Below are 13,406 nucleotides of genomic sequence, written 5' to 3' on the forward strand. Positions count from 1 at the left end.
GTGATCTTTACATCATCATGCATTTTCGTAACCTATCTATCCTTCCCTCCATCCAAGTAGGTAAAACTCTCTCCCACATGTGAAAACTATCTTACCCCACATACCTGCCGGATCAAGATATCACGACGATACGATTGCCTACATAAGCTCGTTTCGCTGGATCCATCGCTAGTTCCACAGCTAACCCCCCCAACATCCATCTCCCACATTGCACGTCTCCAGGCTCCAGACCCTTCTAGCACATTTTACTTTACTCGCTTGATTGACTTGGTGTCTCCAACGGATTCCAAGACGCTGTTTTGCATAAGCGTGATGTGGGGATTGGGAGAAGGAGTGGACTAAGCTGGTTTTGCATTCCATCGCATACAAAACATACTATACCATCCGAAGACGACAAGAGGAAATGAATAAAATGCCTCAGATTACATACTCGGACTGGTTTCCATCGCGCAACAACATTTCCCGCTGAGACCAAGCTTGGCGTCACAATCTAGCCCTTGCTACGCAGTAACACTATCATCATCATCATCATATCCCCCGCACCAAGCAAATATAGACTCAACCAGCCCTTGCATATGTCGTTTGTAAACACAACCTTGATTAAGGAAAAAAGACGTCTAGTCGCCAAACCCGCTATTCCCCCAACATCCAGCCAAGGCGCCCGCGAAACCCAACAACACGAATGATAGTATGCCGTGCTGGACCGGTACACTTGCACATCGCCGCGAGTCTAGACTGATTTATATATAGCACAGTACTCTAAAACTTGTTTAATTCGCGCTGTAAAGGGAATTGGGTTTTCGAAGAGAGGGTAGGGTGTGAGAGTAGCGTCGTCTGCATATTTGGATGTCGCTTCGTAGAGATGTGTATACTGAATGAATGCAGAAGATGGAAAATTGGGTTGAAGAAAGTAGGGGGATAGCTGGTCGAGAAGCGGCTATAATGCTGTAATGGTGATGGTATAGCGATTGTCAGGGTATATGTGGAATAGAGGACTGCTGTATATGTTTGGGGTAGGTAGAGATACCGGTGTGGTAGATGTGAACGAAGACATGGACAGAATAATTTGTCGGAGTTATATGATGATTGATAATCAAGTTCTTTTACACCCCCTTCACGACACTAGATTTCTACTTGGACTTGTCTCGGCTATGCACACACACTCTTTCTCTCTAGCTTCGAGTACCTCGCGTATTTTGAGGACCTAGGTTCCACACACATATATATATATATGTGTGTGGTGCAAGAAGGTCAACCTTCTGCACCATGCAGAAGCCAGAGTAGATATATCCCGACAATATATATATGCGGAAACATGCTTATAACACCATGGTCCTAGATTTACGCTCCTCTTCTTTTTTTTTAGAATGGATTCTCCCATTGTACCCTACACACACACATACACACACAATCATCGGCTTAGAAAGTAGAGTAAAGACAAGACGAAGAATGTGAATAGTACCACTGAGACCATAGTTACGACACAACCTGATCTTGCAATCCTTCCGGGCCCACGACAATATTGATACTAAGAGCGCTGTTTAATCCAAGCGAGGGAGGGAGGGATATAGCTAACTACCCCTGAAGTGTGAAGAAGAAAAAAAAACAGATGATAAAGATTGAGAAGATGAAAGGGTGAATGGTGATGAAGTAAATGTCTGCATTGTAGTATAGCTCGGGTATATCAATGATAGTATACAGTTAAGGCGTGTTATTCCTATTCTCGATACCTAACGTACATCAATGCCACCTTGATATGCGATTGCATATATACGAAGGATGAGAAGACAGTACGGCAAAGTGTGATATAATACAACTATGCTGACTGGACATTTTGTGACAGTAGTGTGGATACGAAACTATACCATTTTTTACCCGAATAGAAGATGATATCTCTAACGAATAACACTTCGACAAATCCAACAACCTATTATCATGTATCTGACTTTAAAATATTGGTGTGGATACTATACTGCAATAACTGCGTGACGAGAGCATGATCAGTGAGTACATGAGCGGTGTAGTACATCACATCTGACTAATTCCGAGCGAGGTATATAGTAGATAGCTATTGCAGGTAGAGCAAGGAATCAACTGCCACCTGAAAAGACTCTGTCTGTTGGTAACTCTGTTTCAGCAACCTGACTGTCTAATGGTTACAATTCCAAGCCTGTTTCTTCTTTTTTTTTCCGTGCCGGGATATGCTATTGCTGTTTCAATATAAGAAAGATGGCTATTATACGCGGATTCGTGTGCTACACGCTTACTCCAGAGTATAGTTAGTACATTTCTTCGTATTCGTGATGCTTTGTCGTCAAGACCTGCTATCTTGCTTTCTTGAAATGATACATATCACGTCACAACGTATACCCGCTGTTGCCATCCCCTTGTCTAAAGACATTAGGGGACGGAAGTAAACAATCGTCCAAAGTATATGTTCACACTTCCGATAAAAGCGTTAGTGAGTCACGGCACAAACGCTTACTTCAATTGTAAGTATTTCATGCAGTAAGTATATCTACCGTCTGCCAATCCCATACACTTCCAGACATCCTCCCCGTAGAACAGGTCCACACAACACCAATCACTCTGCCGACAGCATCCGTCGCAGATTCTACGCATGCACACTATGCAGGGGCCGAAAGCGGATAGGAAGGAAGATTGTTGTAATGTATTTCCCAAAGGACTTTCAGGTTGGCTAGAAAATCCCAGGCAAATCGTACATGCATGTCCGACCAGAGAGACAAGTAGGAGAGCCTAGAATCCGCCACGAAGCGCAAGCACCAAGTGCAATGTAGCACCGCCCTCGAGCTGGTAGTCTGCTGCCGTCTTGTCGTCGCTCCTGAGGATTACATCAGCCTCCGCTGTACATTGAGCCATGTGTGTGAACCTACATCTGCTTTCCTCCGTAGATCAAGCGCTGTTGCGCAGGCGGAATGCCTTCCTTCTCTTCTACGCGCTCCTTTATCCTCGACACCTGTATACACCGTCATTTTCCTGGGCCTTGAAAACTGCCTATAAACACGGTGGGCAAATTCTGGGGGCCCAGCGGTAGTGCATTGTTTGTAGACGTGTGTCGTCTGGCGCTGCGTACCTTGTAGTCGGCCTCGATGTCGAGCTCAATCTCCTTGCCGGTGAGCGTTCGCACTCTATCGCTCTGGTTAGCCTTTCTAATATCCTTGGGTTTAGAACATATGCCACCTACTTGATCTGCATCTTGTCTGTCTCGGTCTGCTTCGCGCTGCAATGACGTTGTCGTGTGGTATACGCGCAGCAGCTTTGGTCGTCTTCGCGCCGGTATATCGGGTTTCAGCAAGTAAAGGTCTATGTCTCACTTGTGGCACAGTGTCGAAGGCGCAAAAGTGTGTATAGGCACCAAAGAGTGACGATGGTTACCCAAATGTCAGGCTGCAGCTTCCGGACCACGGACCACTGATGGTGGGGTCGGTGAGGCGCGTGCGCCACGAGGCGGGGCAGACAGTGTGGCTGGTGTAGGCGTGTGGCGTCGCTTACTGGAAGTGGCTGTGGGTGGATGTAACAAGCACAAACACCATGTGTTCTGCAGGGACGAAAGATGTGTAGCGTGTATACGGCATCTCCAGATTGGGAACAGAATGAACCCCGGACAGGGTATGGACGGTGTGCGGCAATTGAATCCCTCGAAAAAACAACTTTGGCACGGTTTCTTCACTCTGCCTGCCGATCCACATGCAACGACTGTTTTACCACACTGACACCTACATGTAAGCCTTTGTTTCCCTTTTAACCGGGATACTTTCCGACTGAGTAAAAGACTGACTAGCCAGGGCATTCTTACTCAGCAAAAGTACACTAAGGTGATCTCACGCTTGAAACCCCGAAATCACACCATTCTCACCACATCTTTTCTGCCCCTAACCCATGTCCTGAGCCCCAGTCATACCTGAAACCGGCCCCTACACACCTAGGCGTACATGTGCTTAGACAATTATCTCCTAAGCATATCCCTCGCGCTTATCTTGACCCACACAGGCAAAAAAAGCCTCACTTCCCCCCATCCCTGCTCCCTCACTGCCAGCCAAGACCAAAATCCCTCTCACCCAAGAAAACAAGAAACCAACAACACGCTACATCGGACGACCCAACCACCCGCGTGATTCCCCTCTTCTTCCCAAGAGCCTTAATCTCGACCGCACAAAGTTTCAGTCTTGGCCTCCATAGCAGACAAGCGCCAAGAGCGACAGGTGCAAGGAAAAAAGAAAGCGAATGCGAAAAGTCAGATGATAAACACGATAGTACAGTAGATTACACCGCTCAAGACTTGTATACGAATCTCATCGGTATATGAAACGTGCAGCTTTACACCTAGTCGACACAAGATGCAATCTAAGCGCAAGTAAACTGCCGTGTATACACGCTTGCTTTGCTTGTTCCATGCAAGCAAGTAGCCAGTAAACGAGTAGAACGGCCCGCCTTCTGGCATCGGGAATAAGGAAACCCGCAAGAGGCAAAAATGTATGTCATATGCAAGACAAGTATGGGTAGTGTGGGTCGATTGCCAAGAGAGCCCTACATACTCACTCACCGCATGGGAGGCAGGGTAGAAAAGAAAACATATTCCGACTGTTTGGTACAGGTTAATTGCACGTAATCAACAGTGTGGTGCTGGGTTTGAGATAGATGATATTTTCTTCTTCTTTGGGCGCCGGTGAAAACGGACGAAAAGCATCAGGGGGTGGGGAATAGAGAGTAGCTTTAGACGAGAAGAAAGGACCAAAGGACCAAAGGACGCGTATGTGCTATAGATAGTATATGCAGCAATAAATCTCAAATCTAGGGTTGGACAAGAATCAGAGAAGAGACAACAAGGTAAAAGGGCAGGGTGGGGCAACCGCACTTGGAAGAAGGGGTAAAACAGAGTCGATATGACAACTTATCTGTAGTCAATGGTAATCTCCATTTCCATTAGCGATGCCAAAAAAAATATCACAACAGTTGCCCCACGCCTTCATTTTTCCTTCTCCGGTGAGCCCCAAAAAAAAGGAATCCAGAGGGGAGAAAAAGGAAAAAAAGACCCCACACGACTACTAAAATCACGATCAATATCAGTTGTACAGCCCCCCGCCCTCCCAGCAAATAGTACTGTAACGTCGTCCTAGCTACCACTAAATGTTAATTTTTCTACCACCCCCACACACTCTCTCTCCCCTGCAGAGGAAGAGCTGCCAAAAAAAAGTTTCAAAACTTATTATTATTAACTATCATTGTTTTTTCTTTCGTATTCACACCCGTAAGCAGCACCAGCCATCCCGCCATGCCATCCACGCATTCCCGCATCCAACCACACAACACGTGGCGCGTCCAGCATCACCCACCCCTACCACATACCATGTCCGCGGCCGCACCAACATCATCCACCCAAAAAAAAGCAATTTGTCTTCCCCTTCCCCCCTCTCCATTTCCCGCGAATGGACCCCTACATGCAGTAATCCGTCTTTTTTTGTTTTCCTTCAGCACCATCCAATCAATCCACCTTGCATGGTACCCGCAGCAGCACATGTGGATACTTGGCCACTGCGTATATCCGGCTAGATGTCACAAGCAAAACCAAAAAGCAGAATCCCAAATGCAGAAAGAAGGGGAAGAAAGAGGGTGGGAAAAAAAAGCAAAGTCCTTGTATTGGTTCATTTCCGTCGGTGGGCTTTACTTAGCCTTCTTTTTCCTCTTTCCCTTTTCGATTAGTAGCTGTATATACGCGCACACAGACATATGCCCACATCCATAGGCGTACATCCATTGGCACATAGCCATATACTAGCACATCTCACATGTCACGCCAGCCCAGACTAGCCCAGCCCCACTTGGCTCATCTGAGATGTGCATCTCGTAAATCTATCTGCCTGTCAGCCAGCCAGCCATCTCCGCCAGAACCCCGTCATCCGTTTTGTATACATGAAATGCACCATGTCCATCTCTATTTTGGATAAAGCCCAGCTCTAAAATACGAGGACACGTGGTATGCATGTCTGTGTGTATATGATGATATCCAAACCCCCCATGTCCCCATGTCCCACACACCTAGTCTGCACATCCTAGTAGAAAAAAAACCCCCCACACTTACATACCCCAGAGTATTCATTTCCAAAACAATTGCGATGTACATCAACCCATCAAATCCATATAATAACGATCATCACAAAAGGATGTAACCCTCACGCCCCTACTAAGTCCACTATATGTACCTTGTAGTACTATTTAGAACGTGAAAAAACTAGGGTTGTACTAGGGCTATGATTGGGTTGTTGCAGAGAGATTAAAGGCCAGAATAATTTCAAACAATGAATAAATATACAATATTTCAGCCCTGTGAAACACAACAATCGACTAGGTCTAGGGTTTATTTTTCCTCTCTCTCGTTGGTAATACAGTAATCTAGACCAGTCATCTGACAATTCCAAGTATTCTCTACTATCCCCCCATCCCTAGCCTCCTGCCCCATGCCTACAATTCCCCCGAGCGTACATGTATTACATACGCCAGCATACCAGCCCAGCATGCCAGCATGAGAGAAGGGCTAATGGTAAGGATGAGAATAAAAAAAATGAATCAGTCAGTGCATACATTACCCTATCCAGCAATCCATCCATCCATCCACCCATCCATCCATCCCCCCCTTTTTCTCTCTTCTAAATCTTGCGCACCTCGCCGCTCACTCGTGTGCTTATTATACCAGAACCCCCCCTCGTGTATAAGTCGCTGCTTTTGCTATATATGTTTGATATAATATAGCGCTGAGCTAGCTAGCTAACTAACAAACGAACCGACGGGCGTTACATAGTTAGAATACGAATGGCGGTTTCTATATCTAGCTAGGAAAGTATCTGTGTGTATGGGGGGGTCTGTGCGTCTGCGCGTGTGTGTGGAGGTCGCGAGAGGGGTAGGGGTAGGGGTAGGGGTAGGGGTGGTGGGTGTGGGTGTGGGTGTGGGTGTGGGTAGAAAGGGTAGGGATAAGGTGAGGGGGTGTGAGGGGGGGTGTGTGGTAAGACTCAAACTCAGACTCGGATCAGAGACAAAGGCTAAGGGCCAAGACTAGGACCATAACGGTCACTTATCGACGTGCATAAGGACAGGGAATGCCCAAAAGGGAAAAACAGCGAAGAGCAACATGGAGCAAAGAGAGACCGAGCGGGTCAAGGCCTAATGGGGAAATGGAGGGGGGAAAAAAAAATCAGGAACATATCACGCATTAAAGAAAGATGAAGAGAAGAGAATTCAATGCGTTTGCGTCTATCTAAAAAGAGTTGTGTTCAGAGAAGAAGAAAATATGATCAAGGCAAATTTCTACATACATAACATGGGGATTTGGGGGGTATATAGAAACAAAAAACCAAATCAAACCACAGATCAATCTCGAAGCCAACAAAATAGTGAGCCAAGCAGACGAGAATGGAGTGGAAAACGAAGAAGAACAAGGGGAGGAAACAAGACCGAAACCAAACTTTGTCGTAACCTTTTGTGCTTGGCTGCACAAATGCGATGAATAACCAGGAAACGTTGCCTTGCGTTTGGTGGTGTTACTGCCGCAACCATCATCCGTCGGACAACACAACCCGCGGTCCGATCTTCCCAGCAGCCAGTGTCGGAAGAAAAGGACGCGAATGCCAAGCTCGCTTGCAGTTGCTGAACCGGATACGGCGATATACTCTCCTTCACCAAGTCGCCCAAGCATCCCCCGTCCGCACCAGCACAACCATAATCCATTCACAACATCATGCATAGTAAGAGCCGACTTCTCCCGAAACACAGAGAAAAAAGGGCCTACGGAGAAAAAACCAGGGACAAAGGGCGCGCGACAAGGACGAGTGTAACTGATATAACCAGGGATGATGAGCCTTGCACAAAGGATGCGTGACCGAATAGGATGGATCGAGGGATGAATCGACTGCCTGTGCAAGAAAAGGGCCAAGACCGACAAGACCAGAAACGCGGCTTCCCAAACAAGGTGCCTCAATCCGAAAGCCAGTAACGCGAGTAGGGGACGGCGGATGGGAGGCGCGACAGATGTTATATACAAGGATGTTGTTGCTGGCCCGGCACCAACCGTAAGCAATGGGAGGGCGATACATTGAAAGATAGGCCCAGATAGGAATGGCGCAAAGGGCGGTTGGTCGGTGCTAAACGGGTATTGTTATCTTTGACGCGACCGAGAGAAAAGCCGTCCGCATAAAATCTCAGGTATAGTCGTCCAATTGCCGAGCCGTCTACCATATGTGTGTGTGTGTGGCAAGTATGTAAGCTGGGTGACGCAGAGTATCTTGAAAATAGAAAATAAAAACCAAAAGTATGAGAATAGAAAAGCCCATAAACAAGCATCTATTTTTCTTAGGCGCCCATGTCCGCCTAGTGCCAGCGCGCCGTCTGTTTCGAAATGTGCGGGGTCGTAAGCTGGCATACAAAAAAAAATCCTCGACGCGCAGCCAGCGCTGACGAAGCCCAATCTTTTCCTGGATACAGTGCAGCCGGGAGGCGGGGAGGCGAATATGCAGTGCCAACGCGGCCAAGTGGTGTCATGGCAAAGCACGTCAATCAGCCTGCCGCCAACTTTTGCCGTGCGTCGCAAGCTTGATAAAGTCAGTCATACTAAGGCCTGACCGGTATCGATGCGCCGTGATAACAGGCCTGATATTACAAGCATACGAGAACCCAAAAAGAAATCAGATGTGCGGCGGCGAGATCGGGACGAATCTCAAAACGGAAGGGCGACTACGCATCCGGAATTAACCTCGGATTCGCGAATCGCCAATTGTCTCGAACTTTCTCGAGTGAAATTGCGACGAATGAAGGTACATTGCGACGTAATTTCACACGACTAGGATAGGCGTTCCTTGGTGGGGTGACGGGGCCGTGCACTAAGATTTTGAGATGAAGAAAAGCCCGGATTTTGGGAGTTGGTGGAGTCCAGCTCATCTCGCTTGCTAAATATCCAGGAACCGGAAGAAGAAAAGAAATCCTTGCGTAAGGGAAAAAGCGGTGGTGCAACTGTGGTGACAATCTCCTCGATGCGAACCTCGTAATGTTTCTCGCATTCGCACTTAGCCCCCCCCCAAGGCCGCTGCCTGAGGACCGGGGGTGGTGCTTGTTCAAAGGACCGAATAAAGAATTCTCATGGTAACCAATCCAGACTCGTAAGGCAATGTTGCTGAAACCCATTTCCCAATCTAATGATCACCTGCTTCCCGTTTAGGTGATGACATATATCCCCGATCCCAATGTTGCTGAGTGCCGTACTTGGGAGTTTCAGGTTGAGCAGCCATTGACGTCGGCGCGTAATTTGGCTGACTGTGTCCTGATTGCTCATTTCGCTGAGACGCAGACGCATACGTGTGGTCTGGACTGGCATGTGCTTTGCCCTCTGCGTCTCTTGCTTCTTCTGCTCGGTCGCCTTGCCGCACGATTGTCTCATGCGCGAGTCCAGAGACGGTGCCTCGTCGACTCAATGAACCGCTGGAGCTGTCCGGCGCGCGCGTGGATGCATCAGATCGGTTTCGGGCATGGCCTCGCCGTCCAGGTGTCGACGTTGACGATGATGATCTGTGCGAAAACGAGGGCGATGCGTTGGATCCTGGCGCCGATGTAGGTGGTGGCGCTGGGTGATGTGGGCCTTGAGCCTTGCGCTTTTTGGGGGAGCTGGTGTATTCTACGTCAGACGCATGCGACGCTGCACGTTGCCGTGACTGGTGAACAGGCGAAGTTTTGTATTTACCTGAAGGCGTAGCCGGCGGGTTTCCGCTCGAGCTCTTTTCTTGCGAAGACGACGAGGGAGGGACCCAGTGGTGGAAGTAGATTGAAGGCGACGATTGCTCCTGCTGCTGCGTCTGCGTCTGTTGTAGTTGTTGCACGCCGGCTGGAGTGACTGGAGGCTGTTGTATGTTGATTTCGTTGGTCGTCAACCGTGGGAGTTGAGACTGTGGTAAGGACCGCGGCGCAGATGTAGGAGCGCCACCAAGACCAGCTTGTGCAGCTCTTGCGCGTGGTGATGCCGGTCCACCAGCAGCGTATCCAGGCGTCGAAAGGGGCGTTTGTTGGCCCTGTGAAGGCAAAGTCTGGCCCGGCAGAACAGACGGTGGTGGCACAATCGACGGCGCTGCCTGTACTTGAGCAGCGTATGCCGCCGCTGCCGACGACTGCTGTGCGAGCAGCCTTGGGTCTCGCCGAAGGTCAGGGGAAAGCTGCGCCTGCGCCTGGGCTTGTTGGTGAGCAGCCTGTACCTGGGTCGTGTACTGTTGTATCCACTCGGCGCTGATGTTGGCAAGATTGCCGCCACCGATACCAGCGAAGATGATGGGCACTAGGTGAGGCGGGATGCCGCCTTGCATCGACTCTCGAAGCATCGACTGCTCGACCTTGCGTTGCTCGAGCCGCAACGTCTCCTGCCTCGTCTTCTCCTCCTCTTGCTTTCGCCTCTCCTCCTCGGCCTTGGTCGCAAGCCAGTTCTTCATGCCGTCTTCGGCACCTTGCCACTGAGACGGCGCCGGAGGTAATTGGCCCAGTGAGGAAGACGGCGGTGGAGGGCCTCGCGCGGGATCTGGTAGCGTCATTGCCGAAGGGGGAGGGAGGCCCCGGTGTGGTGTACCCATTGTGCGAGAAGGAGGCTCGGCAGGCTGTGATGAGGAAGGTGGCCCGCCGTGGAGCTTGTCAGAGAATCGAGTAGCGGCTGAAGATGAAAAGGCTGCAGAGTAGGCATGGGGTTTGAAGTCGAAGTCGGACTTGACCGGGTTAGACAGTGTGAGCAACATGAAGGAAGGTGGAGCCGGTGCAGAGGATATGGTGAGAGCAGTTCGGCATTGAAGAGGGCGGTCGCTTTGGGGGTGGCGCCAAAATTTTAAGCTCCGGAAGGAGAAGGAATAGTGTACATACTTATTTTACCAGAGTATGTTTACTGGAAGCACTGTCCACATGGCCCAAGATGAGATCAGTAGCCGTTGCCTCAGGGCCTAGGCTGAATGGGACCCCCCCTGGCGCGCAGGGTTGGATATGATTCGCGGTTGAGACAGGGCAGCGAAGAAGAGAGGGGTGAGTAACAGGCAAAGCTCAATGCAAAGAAGATCAAGCCCCCCAGTACAAGGTCGCATGGGCTGGCGTGGTCGATCAGGTCCAGATTGGAGAGTGACGAGGGAGGAGTGGGCAGTGGTGGGGAATGGCATGCAAGAAGGAAGAGGACCGACTGGAGTCGGGCCAACCGACGGCAATGACGGCCCCAGAGGCTGGAGGGCAGCACGAAGAAACGGCAGGCCGTACGTCAAGGAAAGCCGATATGTGGCGTCGAGCGGGTGATGGAGGGGAGGGGGCCCTTTGCAAGGATATGCATGGAACGGAGATGATTGTCAGCAAAACGCAATGTTGCTGGAACTGCACACGCGCGTACTTGTAGTCCCGCCATGCACAGCACCTGAAAAAGGACTCGGGTTGATGCAAAATCTGGTAGTGGTTCCCACATGTGGCGCTTGGATTCGCCGCAGGAACATGTCTCGCTGCCAGCCAAGCATGCTCAGCTCCAAACCAGCAACGGTAGTTTGACGAGACACCCGCCCCAGGCTAGACGCATGGAGCTGGCGTCGCAGTCACTTGCACGCTGGCCCCATGCATACCCTAGTCGCGGCCATGGTAAGGTAGTGTGAGTGTCTGTGTCTGTGTCTGTGTGGGTGGTGTGAAAGAGCGATGGCTTCTACCAATGCGCGCACACGCACACATGGACACCTACTCGAGCGAGCGGCGTATCGCTGGGTTTGCGCAATAAAGTACAGGGAGCAAACCTTTTCGATTTGGTGCTGGCCATATTTAGACGTTGTATGTAAGACTGCAAGTGGCAGCAGTAGCAGCGGCGGCTGTAAGCTTGCCGTAGAGTCGGGTCGAGATTCCCCGCCCATGGGAAATAGCATGCCGAGCAGATTGGGTAATTTGGCGTGCTTCTCTGCTCTGGACCACGCCTATCGCTGCTTGATTCATCACCACGCCTTGTGTGTGGGCTCAAGGATTGCAATGTGGACTGAATGGCGTGGTCTTGCGACGTGTGAGCCGTGTGCTAAACTCCAGCCAGCAGGGTCAACGTCCGGGAGGAAGCGAGCGCAAGATTGCCGCAGGCCAGATTGTGCGGCCGGGCTCTATCTAGCCCGTTGCCATGGCATGATTAGGAAATGAAGGGTCATCTCCGTTGTCACGTCCTCAGCCAAAGCATGTCCCGAAGCGGACGCGTGAAATGAGGGTTTCGTGTTCAAAAGAGCCTCCGTGCATAGACACGAAACCTTAGGAATGGGTTGGAAACGTATCCTGTGGCTCTGCTGCAGAACCCGTTCCGAGCTTAGTGTAATGCCCAAACTAGTATACAGATACCGTCATAGCGGCAACGGCTGAGGGCGGTTGGGTGGCTAGCACAGAGGTAGTACGGGACAGGGAACCAAGTCGAAAGCTGTCAGGCTTGACGAAGGGGGTGTGGGAGGGGGGAGGGGGGATGGGGGGGGAGGATCCCTTGCAGATCGACAGAGCCTGACCATTGGCACGGCCAATCGATAAGGCGTATCGGTGGGCAGACCATTGCTGCGGGCGAAATGAAGCAAAGAAAAAAAATCGGGGTGCTGGAGCTGGGAGCTGGTGGCATGTTGCGCTGCTCTCCGTCGCATGGGCTGGCGTGACTTGGCGGACCAGCAGCACTGACAGAGAGTTCCCGCTACAGCACGTAATCAGCACGCTGATGACAGCTTACGGCCAGCCATAGTGGACGCGATGGAGGGGGCGAGGGCGAGGGCGACAGGTCAACAGACGCGGCGTTGCGCAATGCCCGAGCGCCTGGCACCGGCTCGCTCGAACGATCGACTAGGAACGTAAATTTCTGCGTCGGCGCTGGGGCTATCCTCGTTCGGGTCCTGCAGCGGATCTACGTGAAACTCGCGGCGCACCGGATCTGTACGAAGGATCTCTGCGTATGATTTCCGGCCCCGGTTGGCCAGCGGCATACCCAATCATCCGTACCCGGCCCCAGTGACTATCCTAATCACCGTCGAAATGGGGACACGATGGCGAAATTGCTCGACATGTTACTGCGTAAGCAGAAATGACAGTGGGAGCCGTCCGTTGTAGGGTAGTCTAGACCAGGTGAACAAATGTCTCAACTGGCCAGAGACACTGCCAGATTGGGGGGCGGCATGGCGCCTGTTTAGAGTAATATCTCCGATGAGCGCATGGTTCCCCTTCCAGACGATTGCCTGTTTGCGTGGTGTGTGTGTGCGTGCAAACCCAACCAGGGCGCTGGTCTTGACATGATACATATACATAGAACATAGATAGAGAGACAGCGCGCGGGAAGGATCCGAAAGTGCCGCGGGGAGGCCAGGGTGGCTCTGATACCTGTCTCGAGTGGAGCTGTCAGTTTG

General features: G+C 50.6%; 3 protein-coding genes across 3 annotated transcripts; all 3 read right to left on the reverse strand.

The window, feature by feature from the left end:
* Positions 1–2,455: 2,455 nt before the first annotated feature.
* SETTUDRAFT_164692 (uncharacterized protein) lies at positions 2,456–3,621 on the reverse strand. Its single transcript, XM_008030827.1, has 4 exons — positions 3,206–3,621; positions 3,095–3,149; positions 2,895–2,977; positions 2,456–2,842 (listed from the first exon to the last, which is right to left on the reverse strand). The coding sequence occupies exons 1-4, from the start codon at positions 3,214–3,216 to the stop codon at positions 2,758–2,760; spliced, it is 234 nt and encodes a 77-aa protein (XP_008029018.1). The 5' UTR covers positions 3,217–3,621; the 3' UTR covers positions 2,456–2,757.
* A 5,576-nt stretch (positions 3,622–9,197) lies between these two features.
* Positions 9,198–10,775, reverse strand: SETTUDRAFT_94442 (uncharacterized protein; the record flags this gene model as incomplete). The annotated part of the gene is made up of 1 exon (XM_008030828.1): positions 9,198–10,775. The coding sequence occupies one exon, from the start codon at positions 10,773–10,775 to the stop codon at positions 9,198–9,200; it is 1,578 nt and encodes a 525-aa protein (XP_008029019.1).
* A 1,955-nt stretch (positions 10,776–12,730) lies between these two features.
* On the reverse strand, positions 12,731–13,238 carry SETTUDRAFT_164695 (uncharacterized protein). Its single transcript, XM_008030829.1, has one exon. The coding sequence runs from the start codon at positions 12,987–12,989 to the stop codon at positions 12,789–12,791; it is 201 nt and encodes a 66-aa protein (XP_008029020.1). The 5' UTR covers positions 12,990–13,238; the 3' UTR covers positions 12,731–12,788.
* Between the last annotated feature and the right edge of the window lie 168 nt (positions 13,239–13,406).

This window comes from Exserohilum turcica, assembly GCF_000359705.1.
Source record: "Exserohilum turcica Et28A unplaced genomic scaffold SETTUscaffold_5, whole genome shotgun sequence".
NCBI classification, from domain to species: Eukaryota; Fungi; Ascomycota; class Dothideomycetes; order Pleosporales; family Pleosporaceae; genus Exserohilum; species Exserohilum turcicum.

What these genes read in the sequence shown, in the direction of transcription:
- SETTUDRAFT_164695 (XM_008030829.1), bottom strand. Translation starts at nt 12,989, where the DNA reads ATGCCGCTGGCCAACCGGGGCCGGAAATCATACGCAGAGATCCTTCGT.
- SETTUDRAFT_164692 (XM_008030827.1), bottom strand. An exon ending in ACATCGAGGCCGACTACAAG is followed by an intron (nt 2,978 to 3,094) that starts GTACGCAGCGCC and finishes CGGTGTATACAG; the next exon opens with GTGTCGAGGATAAAGGAGCG. An exon ending in ATCTACGGAGGAAAGCAGAT is followed by an intron (nt 2,843 to 2,894) that starts GTAGGTTCACAC and finishes TGTAATCCTCAG; the next exon opens with GAGCGACGACAAGACGGCAG.